This window comes from Dipodomys spectabilis, unplaced genomic scaffold (assembly GCF_019054845.1).
Source record: "Dipodomys spectabilis isolate Male_0828 unplaced genomic scaffold, ASM1905484v1 ptg000187l, whole genome shotgun sequence".
In the NCBI taxonomy this organism is placed as follows: domain Eukaryota; kingdom Metazoa; phylum Chordata; class Mammalia; order Rodentia; family Heteromyidae; genus Dipodomys; species Dipodomys spectabilis.
The window spans coordinates 4,252,641-4,268,043 of NW_024870864.1; the positions used below are offsets into that span (position 1 = coordinate 4,252,641).

Consider the following 15,403-nt stretch of genomic DNA (forward strand, 5'->3'; position numbering starts at 1 on the left):
AGCTGGTGCTAATCTTTAATAGTGTCCTTTAATATTAATGTCAGAATGTCTGTCCTCCCTCTTAGCCATTCTTTAAAAGCCAAAAAAAAAAAAGCTTTGTCAACTTTGCTCCTCAATTTTCTTATGAGTTAGCTTTATAAACACATCTGGTCTTCCATCAGCAATGCCAAAATCTTTGTTGGAACTTTACCAAATCTGATTCATGATCATGTCCCCTATCATTCTATTTAAAACAAACAAAAAAAAAAATGGCAGTGGGGCAGAAATAGAACTTGTTCAAATCCCCACCCACCATCACAGCCTTGAAAGAACAGTTTAGTTGTCCCTACCTGTGCTCACTGTCAAAAGCAACAGATGAGGTAGTCTATCAGCAGGACTGTAATAGTTACAGCTGTGTTCTAACCAAAAGGTCCAAGTGCTGCCAAGTCACCACTTTACATCTCCAAGATGTAGCAACCTCCTGATGCCTGGGTATCCTGTTGCTCAATGATGATCAAAGGAGGCAATGGAGAGAAAGAGTGCCAGGAGAATGTGAGGGATGGTTAACCTGGGCTACCAACTGCCAAGGCTAGCACTGAATTCAAAAGTACAAGTACAAAAGCTTTCCTTTTCTTGAATTTGGGGTTAACCACAACTGTAAGTGATTTATTGAGGGCACAGATTATTGTCTGAATGTTCTCAAGTATTCCCCAAGAATTTTGAGCTCTCTCATTTTGGAGATAAGAATAAACATTGTTAGGTTTATTAACTTGCCCAAGGTGGTGAAGCAGACACCAACTGGAACACCCACGTGACTGTCCACTCAGGCTGGTGCTTCTGAACTGCTATGATTTGGTGGCAGAAGACACCAGCATAGTTCTGGCCTCTTACAGGTAGGTGCTGACCTGGAAAGCAGCAGAGTCCAAAGGGGCTCAAGGAAAGTTGGGAAATCAAAGGATGGAATCTCCCATTGAAATGCCTCTACCTTCCAAGAAGAAGGGACCGACCATCCATTGGGGATGACAGGGAGTCTCAGTCTGAAGGGAGGAATTAGATATTGCCATCATGTGTCAACAAACTGGGAAAGGATAACTAGAGGAACTGTGATATTACCTCCAAGTATCCAGTCACCTGTAGCGAATTCAAAGACCAATATTAGGAAGTGCTGGGAGTGTACAGGGGTATGTGGGAGAGAGTTGGGTATAAGGCCCAGTGGGGAAGCCCCAAGAGAGAACCCAGTTTCTATCCTATGGGCCTGAAGTAGTCCAGAGGCTCACTCTTACTTCTCCTGAGGTTGAATGAAGTGGCTGTGACAAGGCCACTGACAGCAGAGGACTCAGGAGTAGGTGGAAGGTCAAGAGTCAGACCGGTCACACCTTTGTGGGTCCTTCTCCTAAGAGCTGATAGAAAGATCTCTGCCAGACGCCAGCAGAGCCAGCAGACTCTTGAGGCAAAAGATGCCCACTGATGGGGATATAAAGGTTAACAAATGGGCTTGGCTCACATGGGAGGTCTGAGTTCTGCTCATGCTTCATATCCCAAATGTCTTCATGCTAACAAATGTGTGATAAGGTGAAGAGGAAGAGAGCTAAGTCTTCTTGTCAAGATGGCCTAGGGTTAAAACTTCACCCTAATACCTATCAGCACTGGGACTTAGTCTTCCCATATACAATGGAGGCCATTAACATTTTAATCCAATTTGGGGCCAGAGCACAGCACACAGCAAGCACTTGCTCATTCTGCACAGGTGTTCCCATCCATGAACAAATACAGCACCAGCAGCAGGTAGGTGTTGAAATCACAGGCTCCTGTGCAAACAGTTCTCTTTAGGGTCACTGTTATCAATCACAGAATGGCTGAACAGAACTCCCTCATCCCCAAAACCTGATGGAGTCAAACTGCTGCCAGGTAATTGATAAAATAACCAGAATCTCAAAGGAATGTCTTCCCTCTAAGACTGTAGTGTGCACAGATGGCAAGGGGTCCTCTTTGCACAACATTCCAGGGGAAATGTGTGACAACAGAATGTTATCACCACTAGGAGAAGTAACTTGCCCTTCTGAATATACATTCCCCACCCCTGGTTAAAATAAAATAATCCATGGAAAAATCCAGAAGGAAAACCATGCTGGCAACCATGTTCTCTAAGCACATCTTTGGCTTCTCACATGAAAACAAGTAGCTTTGTAGGAACCCAAGGCCTAAGGACCAGCCAGCATCTACCCTCCACCTTCTTGTCTTTCTGATAGCTATAAGTCTCAATCCAGGAAAACTTGTTCTGTAGACTAAATCTGGACCTGAAGGACCTCTTCAGGAGTCCTAATAAACTCACAAGGATGTCATATGCTCTCCAGTCCCCTATGTGGTGCACAGTGCTCATTGGTGTGTCTCTGGGTATCTACAGAATCCTGTTTCTAAAGAAGTCTCATTGTGGGGGCTGTCCCATTCCCTGCCACCTGAGCTGTGACCTCTGGCTCCTCCCAGCTCATGGCAAAGCTCCATCATTACCTGCAGCTTCTATTGAAAACTGGAACAAAAGTGTGCTCACAGAAAGAGTGTGAATAGATTTTAACACACTTAAAAAATTTTTCAGTCCCCTATATTTACCTACACAATGCAAAGAAAAAAATGCCTGTATGCTAGGTACATATAATCAATGATACAATTATGGATGAAAGTTTTGGCATTTGCCCTACGGAGTGACTAATGCTGAACTACCCTGCAGGTTGTGCCCGGATCCCTGTGGGTTCTTTCTTTCACTGACTCTCCAAGACTCAAGTCAAGAACTTGTTGGGGAGGTGTCTTCTGAAACCTGTTCTTCCCAAGACTGTAGGCTCGCTCCATGGGGTGAGTTTCTATGCTTTTATATCCATTGCAGCTTTTCATTGCTTTCTTAACAGTGCCCTGGACTTCCTGGGGCAGAGAAACAACTGAAATGGGGTTTCTGGGTAGGAACATCCTTTGAGATTTTTGAATACCAAGTTGCCTAACTTCAGAGTTGTACTAAGGTCCAAAAAGAGGCCCCATTTCCATCCCTTCTCCAGAGATAATCTCATCCATGTGGGGCTACCCTTAGGGAAGGTTACATTTAAAAATTCAATTTGAGGAGCTAGGAATGTGATTTAGTGGTAGAGTGCATGCATGAAGCCCTGAGTTCGATTCCTCAGTACCACATAAACAGAAAAAGCCAGAAGTGGCACTGTGGCTCAAGTGGTAGAATCTTGGACAAAAGAAGCTCAGGAACAGTGCCCAGGCCCTGGGTTCAAGTCCCAAGACTGGCAAAGAAATGAATTTGATGTTATTCACCCCACTTTCCACATTCCTCCCTCCTATTTTCTTCCCATGGCAGAATCTGCATGGATTCCCCATCATCTTTTCCAAGATTTCTACACTTGCCTATTTTCTAGTCAGCATCAGCAATGGGGTTGTCCTGTCAGAGGTAACTGTATTTTAAGTAGAAAACTCTAATGAAAGAAAATAGCTGCTAATATGAACCCTAAACTCTGAAAAAAAAAAACCTGAAACTACAGGTGTGTTAGGCTTCCAGTAACGGTGGAGTAGCCTATATCATTATTATCTTGTGCAGATGGTAATGACAAATTAGAAACAAAATACTAACAGTAATAAGTTGAAAGCAATGGTGAGAACTTGAAGAAGACAGAGATTAGAACAGCATTCACCTTAATCAAAGAGAACTACACAGGGAGAGACCTAAGGAACCTACAGATTTGCGTGTTGTATAGCAGCCTCGGCACACCTGTGATCAAAGAATAAAGTTTAAGGGTGCCACACAGCAGATGGAAAATGAGGAGGGCTATCACAAGAACAAAAAGAACACTAGAGAGAGGAACACCCAACTGAAGGCAACTGTTTTTCTAGTTCATATGCACATAATGGGGAAATGACAAATAGTATACAGGAGCTAACAGTTGTGAAAGTAAGACAAATGAGCTAAAAATTGTTCTAATACCCCCTTCAGGAGAGATAGAGTTGGTTAATGGTTTGAGTCCAGTCAAGTTAATAGCCTGCTAGAACAAAATCAGCAGTTCTAGGAGAGAATATAACAAGATTCCTGAGTTTGTACAGTGTATCATTCACAGTGTTTACCATATAATCAAAATTTACTAATCATTTACAGAAACAGGACAATGAAACAAAGGCAATAGAAAAAAATATTCAAAAGAAAATGCACCCGAGTGATCAAATGCTTCATTAGCAGAGAAAGACTTCAAAGAAGCTACTAATTACATATTGAGGACTTAAAAACCAATGGAAAGTATCATTTCTGAAATGAAATATTCACAAAAAGGGCTTCATGGAAAATTGGAAACATAAAAAGAACATAATCTGAAGAGCAGGAACAAAATGACTGGGAAACAGCAAATCAGAACACAGTCTCACTGACGAGTGACATGAGGTCAATGGACCACACATACATGTAACCAAGTCCCGGAAGTAGGAGAGGAAGGTATGGAGGCAGGAATACCTGCAGGATGTACAATGTAAGTCTGAACCAACATGAGACCCCATGTAGGATACTAAAATCAAAGACAAAGAAAAAAAACTTGACAATAGCCAAAGGAAAATGATACATATACTGAAAAGCAACAATATGAATGACAACAATTAACCCAACAAAGTAATGGTATGCCATTTTTATAAAGCAACCCATATGCAGCCAACTATCACTCAACAAAGACAAAAATCTAGGTATTTTTAGAAAAGGGAAAAGTATTAAGAACTTGCTTCCAGCACACATATACTACAGGAAATGTAAAAAAGAAGTTCTAAAGAAAAATAAGCCCAGATGAGGTGAGTGCTACAGGAGTAATGAAGTACACTGAAGACAGTAAGTATGTGGGCAAACATAGCATCTTTTCCTTATTTCAATTTATTTCAGAGCATAAATTTCAATGGTGTGACCTCATAGCACATGTAGACGTGGTATGTGACTACACTGTAAAAATCGAGGTTTTAAACAGAGATTATCACAAGGTTCTTGCATTTTATATGCCATTGCACATGTTAATTCTTATGTAGACAGTGATTTTTTTTTTTGGTGGTACTGAGGTTTGAACTCAGAACCTCACATTTAATAGGCTAGTGTTCTTCCACTTGAGTCATTTCTCTAGTCCTCTTTTTTGCCAGTTATAGTTGAGACAGGGTCTCTTTTTTTTTTTTTTTTTGCCTGCAATCTATCTACTTGAGTTTCCTGTCCTTGCTAGGATCACAAGTCCATGCCACTATGTCCAGCTTTCCTCCTTGGAGATGTAGTCTCATGGAATGCTCTGCCTGGGCTGGGTTCAAACAACAATTCTCCTGATCTGAGCCTCAAGTAACTAGGATTACAAACCTCAGCTACTGGTGTTCAGCTAGACAGTGACATTAAGAATCAATATTGTGATCCTCTAGATTAAAACACTAAAACATCTAATGCAGAGGTTCAGCAAAAAAAGAAGGTCAAAAGAGGCCAGGAATGGTGGTGTACTCAGGAAGCTGAGTCAGTGAGATGGAGAGTTGAAGGGCCAGCCTGGCTGTATAGCACCACACGGTCTCATAAATAAATAGCCAAAATATACCTAAGAATGGAACGCTAAACATTTCATTAACACAAAAAGGTTGGTTAGAAAGAAAATTAACTAGACAAGACAAAAAAGTGGTAAAACAATAGAAATATAAAGGAATGTGTGTGTGTGTGTGTGTGTGTGTGTGTGTGTGTGTGTGTGTGTGTGTGTGTGTGTGTGTGTGTATGGCTTCTAAAAAAACTTAGGAATCTGTTTTCTTTACCTTTGGATAAACAAAAATGTCTCAGACATGCTTAAAATCCCACAAAAGAAAAACACTACAGGGCTGGGAAGGTGGCTCAGTGGTAGAGCGCTTGCCTTGCATGCCTGAGGCCCTGGGTTTGATTCCTCAGCACCACATAGCAGGAAAAAAAGACAGAAATGGCGCTGTGGCTCAAGTGGTAGAGCGCTAGCCTTGAGCTGAAGAGCTGAAGGACAGTGCCCAGGCCCAGAGTTCAGGCCCCATGACCAGACCCCCCCCCAAAAAAAAAAGAAAGAAAAAGAAAAACACTACATATTTTGCACTTCATCAAAATGAAGTATTTTTGCTCATTGAAAGGTAACATTGAAAAAGTGAATAGGTAAGACAGGCAGGGGGAAAATATTTGTAAAAAATTAATTCTGACCGCTTTTTGTTGTCTATAATGCGCATGGCTAACTTAAAAATGATTATTTTAAAAACAAACAAAAAGAACCTTGTTTACAAACAAGGAGAAAATGAATCTGAAGAAAACCAGTAATTTCTACTGTGGTCATATTGATTCGTGCTTGTAATCTCAACACTCAAGAAGCTGAAGCAGAAGGACTACAAATTTGTAGTCCTTATAATCCAATAAATGAAAAACAAATAATCTATCTCCTCCAAAAGTGGGCAAATAATGGGAACAGAAAATATCACAATGGCACCTGAAAAAGAATCCGATTATAAGGAAACTTCAGTCATATGAATATGAGAGAGATTTTGTAAGATTGTTCTGTACTATTGAAAACACGTACTTGTTCTAGAGCAGAGGCAACAGATAGTCCTGAACTGATGGATGAGAAACTGCCATAACACAAGCTGAACAAGGACTGTGGATTATATAATAATCATGTATAATTTAAATTTCCCCAATTTTGATCAGTGTGATTATGGTATTTACAAGTGTTTGGGGTTGGAGGTATGGCTCAGTTGGTAAGGCACCAGCCAAAGTGACAGGTACTGAAATCTAATCCCAGTCTTAGACACAGGTGGCCTCACATCTATAATTCTAGCTACTCGGGAGCCTTAAATCTGAAGGTTACTGTTTGGAGCCAGGGTAGGCAGACAAATCAAAGAAGACTATTATCTCCAATTAACCTGAAAAAAAAAAACAACCCAGACATGGGGCATGGCTCAAGTGGTAGAGTGCTAGCCTTCAGCACAAAAATCAAGAGAGAGGACAAGGCCATGAGTTCAAGCCCCAGATCTGGCAAAATACCTGCTTTTAGGAAATATACATATAATTTATCTAGTTCACTATCAAATTGTATATAAGTGAAATGGTATGAATATATAGATAAACATACAAAGAAACAATAACATAGCAAATGAGGTAAAATGTGAAAAACTGGTGAATCTGACCAAAAATTACACAGAGAATTACTAATACCATGTGATTTTGCTTTGAGTTTTGTATTATAGCAATGACCTTTTATTTTTAAAAAGTATTGTTAGAAAGGAGGCAAGGCAGGCGTTTCAGGAAGGTAAAACCATAAAAACTGATAAAAGGAGAGATGATTCCACTATAAATTAGAGGTATCACTTTTAAATATGGCTAGAATAAGCAGAAAATTAACAATGATATAAAACTGTTATTGTTGATCTGTCTTTCTCTATTCTATCAGTTTTGACCAAAGAGCTAATACAATCTTGAAAAACAATAATAAAGGTGAATACTCATACTTTCTACTTCCAAAACTGCAAAGCTACAGAAGTAAGGTTTCATCATAATACATAGACCAAGATAATAGAACTTAAGAGCCTAGAAATAAATGCAAGAAAGTATAGAAATTCATTTTAATAGGCATGCCAACAACAGAAGTCTTTTCAACAAATTGTTCTAAGTCAAGTAGACATCAACATGTGAAACAGAGTTTGTACTCCCAACCTCACACCATATGTATTCATTACCACAAAAATGCATCACAGAATTAAATGTAAGTGCTGAAACTATAAATCTCTTAGAAGAAAAATCTGTGATCTTAAGTTAGGCAACCAGACAGATAATCAACACACTCTAAGTAAAGATAGGTATGTTTTGACTTTGTCAAAAATTATAAGCTTTAGTTTCAAATAAACTATCAAAACATGTAAAGACAACTCAGACTGGGAGAAAATATTTTCCAATAATATATCTGATAAAGGACTAATATCTAGAATGCTAATATAAAAAATTCTATTTAAACCTATTTTAAGAAACCCATTTAAAACAAAGAATTTGTAGGAACTTGTACAAACAAGGCAAATGAATGCTAATAATCACATGGAAAGATGCTCAATACTATTAGTTACTGGAGAACTGCAAGTCAAAGGCCATATAACTTTACACTCACTAGGATGGCTATGACCAAAGAAACAGACAATAATAAACACTAGTAGTTGAGTGCTGGTGCCTCACACCTATAATCCTAGCACTCAGAAGGCTGTGATATGAGGATAGTGGTTTGAAGCCAGTCCAGGTAGGAAAGCCTGTGAGACTTTTATCTCCAATTAACTACCAAAAAGGCTAGAAGTAGAGCTGTGGCTCCCAGACCCTGAGTTCAAGCTCCAGGAACTCTCCCCCTCTACTAGAAAGAATGTGAAGGGATGTGAATGTGAATGTTCACCTGCTCTTGCCACTTTGGAAAAGTTTGAGTTACTCAAAATGGAAAACATAAAATTACCACAAGGAGGGGCTAGAGATCTGACTCAGGTGGTACAATACCTGTCTAGCAAGTGTGAAGCCCCGAATTCAACCCCCCAGTACTGCTCCTCCACCCAAAGAAAATTACTGTGCCACACGGTCTACTATTCCATTCCTAAGCAACTACTAAATGGAAATAAAAACATAGGTCCATGGGGGCATTCTGGAAGAGAAGAGTCACCAGGACTGTTTCTCCACATGGAAAATGTCTCACATTCATTTCTTTGGAACTCTGGATTCCACTGAAGGCTTGCAACTTCCAGAAAGGACTGGAAGGTAAATTGTTGTTAATTTGTCACTCTCAGCTCTTAGCACAGTAGCATCTAACCATGTGCCAAGTCCTCGGCCCCAGGAACTGCCTGTACTGAGTTTATAAGACCCAGAAAGGGCAAAAAGGGCCTTGGCCCCGAAACATTAGGGATCTATGCTTTGACTGCTGCTTCTGATCATGGTGTGTGAACACAATTCAGGGACCATTGTTATTTTAACTTCCTTTATTGCCATTAGACTCCCCAGAGCTCAAGGAGGATTACTGAGCCAGCACCCTTCTCCTATCCCTTCCCTTTAAAAAAAAATTATTATTTAAAGGTAATGTACAGACTTACATATGTCAGGTCATGAGTACATTCCTTTTAGAATGCTCTCTCTTAGTTTTTCCCTCAAAGGAAAGTATTATTGCAATAATGATTTGTAACTCCATTAAAAACATTCTACCTGATTTAAGAAACTTAGGGCTAGGTGCCATGGGAGACAGAGATTAGACAATGGTGGTTCGAGGCTGGCCCAAGCAAAAATCACAAGACCCTATCTGAAAAAATAACTACAGCAAAAAGGGCAAGCAGAGGGCCTTGAGTTTAGACCCCAGTGCTGCCAGAAGAGAGGGAAAGAGGAAAAGGGGGGTACTTCCTATAGGAATTATTACTCTAAACTACTGTTACTGTAACTTTGGTTACAGGCTCATGCCTGTAATCCTAGTTACTTAAGAAGCTGAGCGCTGAAGATGATCATGATTCGAATTTAGCCCAGGCAGGAAAATCCATGTGACTCTTATCTCCAATTAAGTACCGCCCCCCCCCCCCCCCCGCAAAAGCTAGAGTTGGAGGTGTGGTTCAAGTGGTAGAGTACTAGCCTTGAGCAAAACAAGCACAGGGACAGCACCCAAGCTCCGAGGTCATTCCCTAGGACTAGACATAATAAAATTGATTTCTATTTTTTTGAAACAATGTGAAAGGGTATGACCGTAGCACCAACAACTAAAAAAAAAGCAGGGGCCAGTGCTTGAGGTTCACACCTATAATTCTAACTACTCAGGAAGCTTAGATATGAGGATCTTAGGTACAAGAAAGTCCATGAGACTTTTATCCCTAATTAACCACCAAAACCCCCAAAGTACAGCTGCGCATCATGTGGTAGAGCATCAACCTTGAGCAAAAAAGCATAGAGACAATACCCAGGCCCTAAATTCAAGCCCCAGGACCAGCATAAAATAAAATAAAGGAAGCAAGGAAGAAATGCAAAGGAGCAGGTTATGTACACGACTAAAGATAAACTGGTTTAAATTTGAGTATTACAACTTTAGAATGTCAAAGGTAATCCCCATGGTAATAAAGTAGCTATAGAATATGCACAAAAAGAAAGGAGGGAGAAATTGAAACATTTCACTACCAAAAAATCAACTTAACAGAGAGAAAGAGGGAGCGAGGGAGGGATGAACAAACTGATTAATGTGTGAAATGAGGCGTTAAAAAGTATTCACAGGTATATAGCTCTGAAGGCCCATTGATTGGATACTTCGCATAAAGGAGCTTCATCAAAAGTTGTTAGGGAGAAAAGTGTTACCCGAAAATTTTCAAAAAGAAGAAAAGGCATTTTCAGAAAAGAAGATCTGATATTATTTGTCTCCAGCAAACTTACACTAAAATGAGAATGAAGGGGATGGAAGCATGGAAATGGAAGCAAGAATGGGAAGCAATTAAGCGTGAGTACATCCACACAGCAACAAGAGGAGGTGGGCTGGATTCTAATCCAGGCATACGTGGTAGAAATGAATACTTTAACTCTCCTCCCTCTGCCCACAGAACTCAGTTTCTTTCCCATCCAGGGTATTTGCAGATGAGGCTCCTGCCCTTTTACCCCACTATGGTCTTACCAACTCCTACTCATTCTTCTGATTTTGGCTTCATCTCCCTTTCCTCAGGAGGACTTCTCTGTCCCTTCCAGATAAGTGAAAGTCACTACACGATTCCCTGAACCTTTCCTTCACAAGACTCACCTGGGCCTGGGTAATGGTATGTATACTTGTATAAGTTTTCCACCAAGTCACCCTATGCAAATGTACGCCTGCTTACATTCCCTATACATTTAACCAATTCCTCCTTTTTCTTGGGGGAAAAAGACAAAAATAAGTTATGACTTAACTATTGTTCTCTAGTGAGTCACGCTGGGATCTGCCTATTCCTTTTTTTAGAAAAAATAAGTTTCACATTATTGAGGCAAATGGAATGTGTAATGCTCACAAAGTTCCTGTGAGAAATCTCTGTTCAAAAACAGTGCCAGCTGCTGCTTAATGATATTATTATCCCTAGGAGCAGAGGGACTTGGTTGCTGTGGCCGCCACACACAGGCAGTGGTGTGGAGACTGAGCCCTCCCTGCGGGTGCCAGCTGCCTGCCTGCTCCCAAGCTGACACACAGCTGTCTGCACACCTTCCTCTGCCATCTGTCAGCAAGGGCAAGGAGGAGACAGGGCCATGTCTAGAGCATGGACACGAGAGAAAAGGAAGCCAAGGAATCTCCTAAGCAAGGGGCTGAACGCAGAGAACTTGCAAACACTGTGACAAGAGTAAGAGAACCCACTGGCTGGTCAGCCTGAGGATTTCATAGTATCATAACACTTCTTGTTCATCTTTTAAAAAAACAACAATGAAATAAAGCTTGGTCTAGAGAACTGCATTAAGTGTGTGGTAACTCTATGAAGATGGGAATCAGGTAGCCACCTGGCACTGGCACACGGTAGGTGCTTCAGAAATACTATGGAGTGAATGGAGGAGTGAACCGCAGACACTTCTCTCGCTTGTTATTAAAAGTGAGATGGCATCCAGTAGTCATCCACAGCTTCCAGAAAACATTTGATGTCTCAAGGACAGACTTCTTTAAAATCTGACTTTGCTAGACTATGTCACATTTTCTGTAGGCTGAATTGTTCTTATCTACCCTGTAGCTATGCGGATGCAGAGGAGGCCTGTAGAGAAGGCTTGTTCCCTACTCCAGGCTTCCTAATAGCCAGGGCAGGACAGGGACAGAGAGCATCTAGAGATGGAGGAGAGATGGATGAAGACATTTTCGGAGCTGTTTCTTTGCAAAGTAACACCACAGCTTCGTTCCCACAAGCTCAGCCATCCATGGGATAAACAGAATTGTTTAGACAGGGTGTATAAATAGGATCTTATATAAGATAAACCACCTTTAGAAAATTACTTGCATAATAGTTGATTTAGTATATTCAGTGTCCTTATGAAGTTAGCCATGGAGGTGTATCACTGCTTACTACAGTGTTCACTCAGGTAGACAGGAGGTCTGGATTCACACAGGCAGCCTACATCTTCACAAACACACTCAGGAGAAAGTCCCATCTCAGATGGCACTGTGTGACAGCTTTCACAAGACCAACTTGTTAATTTCTCATCCAGAACTGTATGTTTTCATATGAGATTTTAAACATATTCATTTGGACATTTTCAAGTTATTAGAATAAAAAAAATCTATTAGAGACTTTTATAAAACTGTTATTTCAAGAATAGCTAAGCATCAGAGCTTCAAATTCATGACCTTATTTTAGAAATCCTATTTGCATAATGACTGGGGAACTGTTATGTGAATTCCTTTTACTGCTGGGGAGTATCTCACAAAGATGCCAATTACAGTAAGTTGGAAACTTTCAGTCTCAAAGTGCAAGCTGTACCTGATGCCAACTGCTAAACACACAACAAATAAGACTGAGTAGAGGGCACAAAGCACATTTTTAGAAGGGCTGGATGCACACATTTATTAAGGTAATAAATACATTGCCTGCCTTCTACACATACTGTATATACACAACTCAAGATTTGATTTATCCAGAGAGATACTCGTGTGGCTGATACTTCTGTAGCATGGCAGATGCAGACCTGAGGTTTTTCTGGTACAAATACTAGAATGCCCAAAGCCTAATATAAGAAGCCACTACTCTATTCTGGCCATTCCAAGGAGATAGGGTCTCCTGATCATTTTTTTTTGGGGGGGGAGAGTCTAATCGTGGGGCCTGAACTCTGGGCCTGGGCACTGTCCCTCAGCTCTTCAGCTTAAGGCTAGCACTCTACCACTTGAGCCACAGCACCACTTCTGGCTTTTTTCTTTTTGCTTATGTGGTGCTGAGGAATCGAGCCCAGAGCCTCATGCATACAAGGCAAGCGCTTTACCACTGAGCCACCTTCCCAGCCCCATTTTACTGGTAATTTTTAATGAAACAGGAGCAATAATGACTTCCATGCACTGGGATATTCCTGGCATGAGGCCCTGTGTTCACAAGGAATCCTTGAATTACAGGGTAAGGAAAGAATAAAGTGAGAAGAAAATACACCAACTCAAATACCTCTGCCCACTTCATGCAGGTGACACTTTCCAAAGATGCAATTTTCCAAGATTGTCCATCCAACCTCAGGGATGGGATGTAATGGTGACTTGGACTGACACAAGCTATAACCCTGGAAATTTTCTGTGTGGGTTATCACACACTATGTATTTACTTATGCTGAGCAAATGAATTTAAATCAAGACTAAGCTCGACTTCCCTCTGTACCCCTGAGCACAGAATTTAAAATGTACTGAGTCAAACAGCTTCCAGGAATAAGGTCACCTACAGCAGTTTGAGGTGGGTGTGTGCTGGGCCGCTGGGTGCTGCTGTGTGGGAGCTCCAGCAGGGAGTCGGCCATGGCTGGGTCTGTCAGCTGGATACAAAAACCTTTGGTGCTGAGATTAGGTGATAATTCTGATGTCCTCTTACCTTGGTCTTTACCCTCCCTGTGCCATGTGGATCCAAGGTGCAAACCCAGGTTAGTAAAAGCAAAATGTTCTGTGTGCTCAACCCTCCTCTCATCTCCCAGTCTTCCTCATGCCCTCTGAATACATGTACTAGTGTTAAAGGAAACAAAGGAAGTCATTATTTTGTTCCAAATTTCACACAATTGGAGAAGACGAGATAAGTCTGTAAATAGAAAGGTTACAAACATTCAAGAATATAAGGCACTAGGTGCTGAAGGTCTAGCCTTAGCCCCAAGGGATGGCGATCTCCCCCAACCTTGTGCCCTGCAGTGATAGCATAGCCTTTCTTTCCTCCAGTCTCAAAAAACCTTCCACCACCAATTTTTTGCCCAGGGAAGGGGAGGGGCCCACCTGGGGTCAGGCCTGACGCACTGGTAAAAGGCAGCCATCTTCCTGAACGTGCAGTGGGCCTCTGGCTCTCTCATCTTCCTGGAAACTAGCAGCGGGGAGAAGAGTGGACCTCTGGGCCCTGAGCAAGTGGCCTAAGGCTCTTGGGATACCACTGGGTGCCGATCACAAGCCCTCAGTCCATCAGAGCCAGGCGGAAGTGGGGCTTCTGCTCCTGAGCTCTGTGAGCTCCTTGGGCAGGTGTGCAGGCACAGGGCAGTAAAAGCTATGTCAGAAACACACACACTTCCTCCTTCTACTCCAAGCCCTGAGGGCGAGGAGTGGGGGTGGCCTGCCTCTTCAGGGAGTTGCTCTGGAGACACGTCACCTATCTCCCTGTGGCTAGAGACTCACCACGGAATAGCTGGGGACATAACACAACAAACTCGGGCAGTGTTTTACTGTGCTCACCATGGAAGCAGGCAAAGGGTGAGGGCAGCATGATGCCGTACTCCCCACCTGGGGAAGGGCCACAAAAGAAACAAGACCCTAATACTGAGAAAAGCTAAAACAGATTCAGTCAAACACATCCAAGCCCATGACAACACCAAAGCCATGCAGACCCTCTTGCCTCCTTCAAGGACGTTCACTCTCTACAGAGCCAGGGGCTCGGACTCATCCATGCCTCTGCATGCTTGTTGTCTAGCTTTCATTTTCTGTTGTTTCTTTTTTTTTCCTTCAGTGCTCGCTGTGCCACTTCAGATCCTAGATGTGTTTTATGCTTTTCTGGGATTTTACAAATGCTGCTTTTGGCCAGGCACCTGCTTACCCCACACCCTGTGGCCCTTACTAATGGATAACACACCTGGCAGGTGCACAGGTCACACCTACCCAAGAAAAATCACCAAGGAAGCCTTCCTGGCTGGACTCTCCAGCCTCTCCACGTGACACAGCCAAGGACCTTGGTGACAGCCTCTCTCATTACTTGCAGTTGCCACTTCAAAATAATAGACTCTTGCAATGAGCACTGCTATGCCACCTAACGCAACTCAGTCTCAGGTCTGCGGGCTGGCTACAGTCAGCAGTTTCCAGGCAACCTCTGGAGTGTTGACAGAAGGCTCCAAGCAATGGAGGGGTGTGACGCTGTGTTATTAAAACCCAGGAGCAGCAGGCAGAACAGGGACTTCTGAGGGAGGTTCTATAAAAGTCCTAGCGTGCTGTTTTCCAAAAGCCAACTGTATACAGAGCCCTAGTCAAAGGGGTTATAAAGAAGAAAGCAAAACAAATAAGTATAGTTAGGAGTAACAAAAGAGAGCAGTCACATAGTGACTGATGGCATTTGTGTAGGGTTGGAGTCTGCAGGGCCACTGCCCTCATCCTGGCAGGAAGACATGCTGCCACTTATTCAGCCTTCTGCCAAGCACCAGGGACAGTAGGCTGGTGGGGAGGCAGTCCAGGGGCTCCTCCAGCATCATGGATTACTGAAACCACAGGGATGGAGCCTGAAGGCCCATGTTTCTAAGGAGCAGTCC

The 15,403-nt window shown here is 42.1% G+C and overlaps 1 protein-coding gene across 1 annotated transcript in view; it reads right to left on the bottom strand.

Annotated features, from left to right (window-relative positions):
* Cracdl (CRACD like) overlaps window positions 1-14,040 on the bottom strand; it is a 71,413-nt gene extending 57,373 nt beyond the window's left edge. The window contains exon 1 of the mRNA XM_042695364.1: window positions 13,896-14,040. Within this exon, the coding sequence (XP_042551298.1) occupies window positions 13,896-13,969 (74 nt within the window). The 5' untranslated portion in view covers window positions 13,970-14,040. The remainder of the gene's footprint in view (window positions 1-13,895) is intronic.
* Window positions 14,041-15,403: the final 1,363 nt, after the last annotated feature.